General features: G+C 33.5%; 1 protein-coding gene across 2 annotated transcripts; it reads left to right on the top strand.

Annotated features, from left to right (window-relative positions):
• Positions 1-491: 491 nt before the first annotated feature.
• On the top strand, positions 492-8,675 carry LOC130806271 (uncharacterized). 2 transcript variants are annotated; one of them, XM_057671283.1, is made up of 7 exons: positions 492-679; positions 846-990; positions 5,487-5,686; positions 5,812-6,052; positions 6,949-7,085; positions 7,196-7,424; positions 8,281-8,675. In XM_057671283.1, the coding sequence occupies exons 2-6, from the start codon at positions 867-869 to the stop codon at positions 7,421-7,423; spliced, it is 930 nt and encodes a 309-aa protein (XP_057527266.1). In that variant the 5' UTR covers positions 492-679; positions 846-866; the 3' UTR covers position 7,424; positions 8,281-8,675. The 2 variants fall into 2 exon arrangements, with proteins under 2 accessions (XP_057527266.1, XP_057527265.1); XM_057671282.1 differs by having other exon boundaries at positions 493-679; positions 8,284-8,675.
• The last annotated feature ends 1,023 nt before the right edge of the window (positions 8,676-9,698 follow it).

Genomic DNA, 9,698 nt, shown 5'->3' with positions numbered 1-9,698 from the left:
TTCCAGTCAATGTCTTCTTCAGACATGTATCGTGGGGAACAGTACACTGTCTCCATCTACAACTTTCGTCAGGACTTTAACTCTAGGAACAGTAAACTGACTTCTAAAGCAATTGTCCAACTTCTTGGATATTTGAGACATGTACAACTTCCACGAACCAAGTCATAGGCTTCATTAACGATTAACAAAATCGGATATTCATCTACAAAACAATCTCTAAAATATGTTTGTTTATTTAAAAGTGAAGTCATCATCAAAACCTTAAGAGCCAACAAAGTATATTGTAAGTAGACATTAAAGATATTGTAAATGCACATTAAGGATATGGTAAGTAGACTAGTAGGTTAAGTTTCTTGATAGACATTAAAAATATTATAAGTAAGCTAAATAAACATTAAATATACTATAAATAGACATTAAAATTTAATAAACTGGGCCTAAAACAATCTCTCATTAAAAAAAAAGTATACGATGAAATCGGCCGTTAAAACTCGGTATCCCAAATACGGAGACCCTTATGAACACCCTCTCAAATCATCCTTATTCTAAGGTTCGTTTGGTTTATCCCCAATTCAATTAGGTTTGAAAACGTACTTTTTCAGTTTTCTGTTCCCAAAAGGTCCGAAAAATCTACAACTTCCTGAGTTTCAATAACAAAAAAAAAAAAAAAAGAATACTGGTAAATACTTTTCTCTACTTTCTTGAATTTCCTTTTCCGTGATCTATTTTTGGTGCGACACTCGATTATTTCTTTCTTGTTGTACTAATTAACTGCATATTAGTGATTACTTTTCACTATTTGAAGCTGTATGAACCCTAAATATGTTGAAATTTTGGATTTTTAGGTTTTACAGGAATTCAAAACAATGGGTGGAGAAAGAGGAGTTCATCCAGATTGTAGAAATGCATCAAACCCCTATCATGAGTGCGTTGATTTTTGCTTCAGGGTCATTGCCGAAGCAAAAGCTCGATCTGCCCAAAACAATAAAGGTGATTTTTTTTCTTTGGTTATCATTTTTTTCATGTCATAACCTATTCTAGGTGATGAACTTTAGTTATATTTGATGATAATGAGAAAATTGAATCTCGTTTTGTTCTTTATTATTTTGTTCTTTGTTTTGGTGGATATATGCATTGAGTTTATGCTTAACTCAGATATTAGAGTGTGTTTCTGTGTTTCTTAGAGAAGAGTGCTTGGAGGAGTGTGAGGAGTAGTTTGGATGTTGTTGTCTTAAGACTTCTGTTCTGACGAAGTTGCAGATACAAGCAATGTGCTCGAATGAGCAATTGGTCCATTGATGGGCATTAGCTCATCCTATGTTTTCCTGGGACGAGCATCGTTGTTGCTCAGGTGTGCATAAGTTTAGTTTGAGAGTAGAGAGCTGGTGTGGGCCTTCCTTCGGGCTGGCAAACTGAAGCATATGAGGGAATGACTATGTGCTTATGATTGTTTTGAGATTCTTGTTATGAAAGAGATTAGGGGGATTGAATTTTATGTCATATTGTTGATTAACAATCTAGAAAGTAAAATTGTGTTGTAACTTTGAACATTAAGAAAGTAATTGTGATGTTGGAAACTAGAGATATGTGATTCGTGTTATCATTGATTAGTTAAGTCATACTATCATTTTAATTGAGGCTAAGCAAGCTTAAGAATGTTTTACAAATCTTGGGTTGGTCAACTAAAAATAAAGTTCTTATCTTATGAAAAATGTGTGTGGTGGTACTCTTGAATGGAAACCCATATTGAGTGGATGAAGAAAAGAAGTGTCTTGAAGATTTTAGAAACACGTATTATCTTTATTTAAGATGCTCAATAATCATTATACATTAATAAAAATTTCTAGGTGTATGATTCCAAATTCTAATCTATAGTGGTAGATATGAAGCTTTATTTTTTTAATAGTATATGTGATAAGTAAATTAAGAGTGTGTTTAAATGAACATGAGGCTAATTGAATAAAGAGTTGCTTTGTGGACGTTCATGGGGGATACATTGAGAACGGGAAGTGTAATCCTTTGTTTCTTGTAGTTTCAAGTTTCACTTAGCGTGAACATTTTCTAGTTGTAGATTATAAATGGAAACAAATGATTTTTAATTATCTGAAGTTTATGAAAATTAACCAGGGGACTACTTTGGTAACTTAAACAAACTCTTTCCACTAATTTCTATCTTCACACCTTTCCATTGATCTTAGTTTGTTTTGAGCTTCTCACTTTTGTTGAACTACTCTAGTATTTTACGAGTATGAAAGAGATTTTGTGGATTGAATTTATACCAATTGCTCCAACAATGTAGAATAAAACTCATGAACCATACTATTAAGTTATGGGAAATAGTTTTAAAAATTTGTGTGAGATGTATCAGCATATCAAAGACACCAATTTGAATTTATGTTTGAGGGATCTACTATGACGATAATTCGTGTTACAAGACAGATGATGGAGTACTATAGAGTATAGAGATAGAAAAGAAGACAAGCGTATGTTTTTTATTGACTTGTAAAATATATAACATAAGGTACCTAGAGAACTACTTTGGTGGGCAATAACGAAGAGGGATATTCTCAAGAATTACATTAATATAGTGCATGATATGTATGGATAAGTGAGACAAATGTTAAGACATGTGGAGGGACAACAAAGGATTTTCCAATCACATGTGAAGAGACAAATGTTAGGACATACTAAGTTAGAACGTGGAGATAAGAGTTGAAGTCATGAGAGTTTAAATAAGTTAGAGGAAGACATAGTACATGAAGTGTAACTTGAGCACCAATGATGGAGTGGCCACTTAGGGATTTAAAAAAAAGGGTAAGAAACACAGAACATGACGTGGAGGACCAACATTGAAAAGAATCTGACTTATAGGTGGAGATGATAGAAAATCAAAATGAATGGAGAAGGAGAATCCATGTGGAATTGTGGATGACTACTAAAAATGATATATTGGTTTAGTAGTCTACTTTTAGCCCCAATTTTTTGGGATTAAGGCTTTAATATTATTTTTATTATTAATTAAACATCAAATAATTGTGATGTAAATTTGAACATTAATGAAATAATTTTGATTATCTCCTCTTCACAATCACTCTACTTACGAATATATAATTATTGCCCTTGAAAGATCAATCCCCGCAAGGTGGACTAACTTCTTTATTGATCACAATTGCAAGTTTGCTTTAAGACCATTCAAAACACCCTGTTCTGCACAAGCATTTCGGTGTTGATCATCTATAGAGGTCGTAGACTAATCCCACAAGCCTTTTTAAGTGCACCGTCCTCTTTTGTACATAACTTGAGAACTTTCCAGCCAATAGTATCTTTTCAAAAAAAAAAATGCACTTTAATGGAATACATAGTACTATAAACCATTTACGCTCTATTTGATTGTTGGTACTGAATGGTGGTATTAGGACGCAATCCACAGAGACACACTTACCTATGAAGTTTCTTTAGTTGTATGCATAGTTCATTTTCATGAAATGTACAATATCATTTCTATGGTGATGAAACTCTAATAATAATTTTTTTTTATTGTTCTCTATGTTTATTATTACCTAATGCCACATCTCCAGATGAAAATGAATTGGAAAGAATTTTTGAAGAAATGAGATTACTGAAGTTGAAAACATAACCATTAACTTATCAAGAGATTTTCTTAGCAAAAGTACACTAAATTTTTATTATTATTTCCAACATTTACTACCTACAATCAAATGGTTCATTCAATATTTTTTCTCTCAATATCATTCTTAGTTTTAAAAAAGAGCTTTAAGAAATATCACTTAGTCTGAGCTCAACAATATATACAAGGCGTAAACTACTTGTTTTTTAATGGAAGAATGTGTTTTTTAGTAATTTGTCATATGACACTTGGACAAAATAGTTGTCTTCACTGAAGAGAGAAGGAAATGAAGAAGGCATTACTCTTATTTATGAAGTGAGACAAATCAAGGGGTAAAACAATTATTTGTTTACAGTTTTACAACTTTGTAGAACTCTCTCCCTAGGCCTCCACACGACTGAGTACAACTTGTGTGTTTTTTATTTCTTTTTCGATCCAATTTCTTGTGGACTTTTCATTTTTTATTGTTGTTTTAGATTTTTCATCTTCTTTCTTGTTTTCTTATGATTTCTTTGATTTTCTATGTTCTAGTTTTTCTTCTTTTTTTTTTTCATTTTCGTTTCTTCAATAATTTTCCTTTTGACATTTGTTAGTTTTTTTATTTTCTTTAATTACCTTCTTGTCATATCTCTTATATAGTTTAGGTTTTTTTAACTTCTATTTCATTATTGTTTTTTTTTTTGTTTTCTCTATCTTCTATTTAGAACTATTTGATAAACTGCTATAAAATGTAGATTCAAGTACCTTTTGTGCTATTTTGCATTGTATTAGTCAATTAGCGCAATGATATTGGATGTCTTAGATCTTTAATGCAATTATAATATGAATATCATATTACGTTAAGTATCAATCATCAAATATGTTTAAGATTTGTTTTCTAAGCTTTTGAGCCAAAAGGTGCATTTTACCTACGAAAATCTCGTGCTTTCGCCTTGTGCCTAGGCTCTATGTGCCTTGTCCCCGTTAAAACTAAGATCTCATGTCAACTCAAAGTATCACGTCAACACTACTACATGAGATAGAGTGTTGAGCTTTTTGCAGAGATTACTGTAGAAGATAAGGGTAGCTGAGATACGTATGTTAAGACTGATTAATAGACATACCCAATAGAATATAACTTGAAATGAAGACATAAGAAAGGTCTTAGACTTGCAAATATTGAAAACAAAATGAGCAATATTGCTTATGTTGGTTTGGTTGTGTGAAGCCAAAAAATATATCTTTTAGAGAAATGGGAGGTTAGAACTTTAAGGACCTTAAATGAAGAAGAGGTAGGTTCATACTGACATGAGCAATAGTATAAGAAATTGTTAATAATTATGTAGAGTGATGACCTAGTTACTCTATCCAACGTGTCCATTTTTATATGCCAAGGTGCTGCCTTCAAGCATATCATTCTTGTGCCTTGAATCACTTATTTGTGTTGAAAGTGACTTCTTCATCACTTCCAATTTCGGCCAATTACCTTGATGTCTAAAGCACATTTGACATGCAAAAGATTCTTATCAGCATATAGAAGGCATAGTACAATAATACTGTTTCGGTAATGGTCGTGAAACAAATCTCGCGGTCATTGAACTGGTAATGTTTATTTTACTCATGAACTCACTAGGTTGTACTAACATTAAAGGCTGTAAGGCTGTCTAATTTTTAATTCATTTGCCTTTTTTTGCTAGTATAACTCTCTTAAGTTCACTAGTTTTTGTCCCCTTCCTTTCCCCTCTTTCAAAAAATGCCTTGAGTTGCATCTTGTTGATTGGATGTAGTTACTCTAGCATATTTAGGTTGAAGAAGCTGGGTGGTAAGGTATTGCATCTTTATTGCTCACATTTCTGATTTTGTTATTGGATGGTTATAGAGGTTAGTGGAGTGGATGGGAGTCAAACCAAGGTTGATGCAGCTTCTCCTGATAACATCAAAGATTCAGTCAAGGGTGAATCAGGAAATAGAAAAGATCATGAAGATGCTGATGATCATCCAACTGAAGTTACCTCAGAAGTCGACTTGTCTAATCTTACAGGGAGACAAAGGAAGCTGTTTGAATTAAGACTTAAGATGGTGAGCATGCAGGAATTCTGAAGTTTGAGAGCCTCTTGGCATATGTTGGCTGATACATATCTACTTTTTGATATTTCGGCCATTTGCTTTTATCGTTTCATGCAACTTTATTGCATTTTGTGCAGAATGCGGCCAAAAAAGCCAATCAAACAGCTATGGTGGCAGAGCAAAAAAGAATGGAACCTCCTACTGAATCGAGGGGTGTTTCTAAAGAAAAATGGCTGGAAGAAAGAAAGAAGAAGGTTGGCAGACTTCTTGATGCTAATGGTTTGGACATGACAAAGGCATACATGTTGGATACACAGGAGGCAGCTGAAGCAAAATATAAAAAGTGGGAGAAAGATCCAGCTCCTGCCGGCTGGGATGGTATGTTCTGGGTTACTAATTCATTTGCTTTGATCCCACATTCCCAATGCTGTAACTAAACTACTTCAAAAGTAGAATGGTTGGAAAAATCGGCTTCCTACTGAGTTTGTGTTGTTTTGTAATAATGAGGATTTGATCTTGGGATTAAGTTCAATTTTGGGAATTAAGTTGGTGTTAAATAGAGAAAATAACGACTTTCATTTGTTTTTCCTTTACAAAATCCATTCTTTTATCGCCTATGTAACTAATGGTTAGTAGGCTGTATAATGAGTGGAATCGCATTTACATGGAGACCAAAACATGCTTTCTGTACCAAAATTGTGTTGTGCTAAATTCCTTGCCATTAATATGTGATTTACTGCCAAATGACTGCTTTTGTTTCGCTGTTGTAAGGAACACTAAAGCATATGTATTCATGCAGATTATTAATAAATGGAGTTATTTGTACTGCAGTGTTTCTGTATGAAATATCAAGTTTGTTCACTGCATGAGTGAATTATATGTTTTGTCAATAGCTTACAGATAAACAGTGACCTTCTTAGTTAACTTTACAAATTTATTATATTGCTATTTGGTGTAGGTTAAAAGCCTTCAGCAAATGTTTATGTTGGATTCTTGCAAAGAATTATTCATGTTGGGGACTGGGGAGGTTGTTTCGTGATATTTGCTTATCCTTGACATTACTGTTTCAAGAAAATGCAGTAGTATTAGTTGTGTCTGTTTTTTATTTTATTGAATTTTGTATCATACTTTGTTGAGTTACGGGAACCGTGTCCTGACCATATTTGAGGTTGATTATATTGACTTCTTGGATCAATGCTTTTACAATGGGATTTGAATACTTGTGATGGGATTTTATTTGACTTGGTTTTCTAACTCATGACTTATTGATGCAGTTTTTAATCAAAAAACATTATACAACGCATACAAAAAGCGCACAAAAAATATAGATATTGACCTTGAAGAATACAACAAAATGAAAGAAGAGGACCCTGAGTTCTACCGAGAGGCTTCCAGCCTCCAATATGGGAAGGTATGTATTGTGTACTTTTGTTGGCACAATCATTGTGTTTCTTGATGATCAGAGATTAATGAAGCTGTTGCTTCGTATTCATGATATTTTGTTTCTCTTTTGTTATGCAGGCTCCAAATATTTCTGAAGACAAAATTGATAGAATGATTAAGGAGCTCAAAGATAGAGATGAGAAGCGTAGAGCTTTCAGTCGGAGGAGGAAATTCCGTGAAGAAAAGGATATTGACTCTATCAATGATCGTAACGAGCACTTCAACAAGAAAATTGAACGGGCATTTGGGAAATATACCCTGGAGATCAAGAACAATCTGGAAAGGGGAACTGCTTTGCCCGACTAAGGTAGCACGCAATTTATGTTCAAGAAATCAAATTTTGCGGCTGTTTACTTTTCTATTACTCCTATCATTTTTGGAATTAATATCCACTTGTAGAAAGTGATTTTTTGAGGGTAAATTTTATAGAACAATTGAATATTCAAAAAATTCCTGAACTTTTGTTTGGGAGGACGGACAGTAGAAAAATCAAGATTGATTGGCTGAGATGCACGTCTGTTAGGATCGAGTATACTACAGTTAGTCTTCATATTATTTGCTTGCTTTTTCCAAATAGTGATATCCTATCTGCTACTGGATGAAGTACACAGGACTCTGTGCTAGTGATGATGCACTAATTGGAAATGATCATGTAGACCAAATACCCTAGTTAATTGGCAGTTGTAATTCTAATTTGAAATTGTCATTTTCTATGCTCGAAGTGTTTCGTGGATATCTGATTGAGAAGCAATTTGGTTTAACTTTCTTTATGAATCCTGTTCCTTCAAAACCTTGTAACGAATTTGGATCTAAAACATACAAAAATCAACCGATATAATGTAGAATAAGTTCAGCTATGGGATCCATCATAAAAGTGAAGGAGTTCAATGGTACTAAGATGAGATACGTAAACACAATGCTTCTTTAGTCATTCTAGGAATACAGTTTTAAGAGGGTAACATGTTGAATAAGGTGCAGGACATGTATGTGTGGTGGCTGTCGTTTAGATTTTTTTTTATTGAACTTTCCTTTTAAGGGTTTTGGGTGGAGAAACCCAGTACTTTCCATTATGCAAAATTGATTTTATCCAAAACTTGTAGCCTCAATTATGGAGATGATTATCTCTTTTGTTTGATTCTTCTGATGATTCTCTTGATTGTCAGCAGGTTAATCACCCAATTGCCAGAATCTGGACTATTTGGTTATGGACAAGGGTGTAATGCCGTGTCAGCCTTCTTTTCGGAAGAGTCGCCTTGGTAAGAATCTTCATGAGGGACCAACTTTCTGGAATTGTGGCTGTTCTGTTGTACAGAATTTGTTGGCATGTAAGATTACAAATTCCAATTTGAGCTTCTCAAATCTGTTTGCTTTTGTACTTATTAAAGAGCCCTATTTCCTATTGCTGCGCCCTTAAGAGTTAAGGTTATATCAGCTGTACTATTGTAAGGCACTTCAGTTTTTTTACTAGAGTAAGCTGTTCGTCGAATTAAGGCCTTTTGTGCCTAATATACTTGTATGTTTGTTTATTATCGAAATAGTTAAACCGTTATGGAGAAAATGTTGATAATAAGCTAATCATTCTGTAGGATCAAGTTTGAGCTAGGTTGGGCTTTTTGGTTATAGTTAGTTAATTAGTTCTAATGTCCGTAATTGATTAAGCCTATGGGGATTTAGTTAGTGTCCGTAATTGAAGCAATATGGCAATTATGGCCTATGGGGATTTAGAGCGTTTTCGATGATTAAGCCTTTTATGGAGCAAACATTGTCCTATTTTCGTGGTTGCATACTTTGCTTGTTAAGATCCGTCTTTGCCGTTGATGCAGCTAGATTATGGATGATTGGATGTACTCTAGGGCCAGGCACATAACTCTCCTCTTATGTTTTAAGTGGCTATTTGATGTCTCCATTAGTATATTATGTTAAAGTGCTTTGAGGCCATTTATGGAAAACGGAGAAAGTAATCTGGAGTGAGATGGATGTTACAATGGAAAACCTATCTTATCTTTTGTATTTCTTCCTTTTTTTTTTCTTGATAAAAACATGTTTTTTTGTCTCTAAAAATCATAAGGTACCGGTTACATACTTATAAATTATAATCCCTTTGTCGCTTTAGTTATATGCATTATGTGTCAAATTTGAAAGGATAGAGGAGTCTTTTAAAAAACACAAATTCTTATGAGACGGTTTCTTTGAGAGATTATTTTTAATTGGGCCAGCTCATTATATGTTTTTAAAAATATTCTAAATATGCATTAAGAATGATATAAGCAGACAATTAAGATATTAAAAGTAGGCCTTAAGAATATGATAAGCAAGCATTAAATATAATATAAGTAGGCATCAAGAATACAATAAATAGATATTAATTTTTAATAGGCTGAGCTTGAAATACGTCTCTCAAAGAGACAGTCTTTCAAAAGACTAGCTGAAAAACAAATGGGGGTACAAACTTATGACTATCGCCGGATATCAATTATCTTTTCCCATGTTCATTGTTCTTAAAAACAGTCTTACCCTTGATCTTGCCTTCAAAGCTCTCGTGCCATATAAAAACCAAAGCGTTAGAAATGAATATTCCTCA

The sequence above is a fragment of the Amaranthus tricolor genome, chromosome 2 (genome assembly GCF_026212465.1).
Source record: "Amaranthus tricolor cultivar Red isolate AtriRed21 chromosome 2, ASM2621246v1, whole genome shotgun sequence".
Classification (NCBI taxonomy): domain Eukaryota; kingdom Viridiplantae; phylum Streptophyta; class Magnoliopsida; order Caryophyllales; family Amaranthaceae; genus Amaranthus; species Amaranthus tricolor.
Note: the sequence above shows the minus strand (reverse complement) of the source record. Positions and strands in the feature narration are given on the sequence as shown.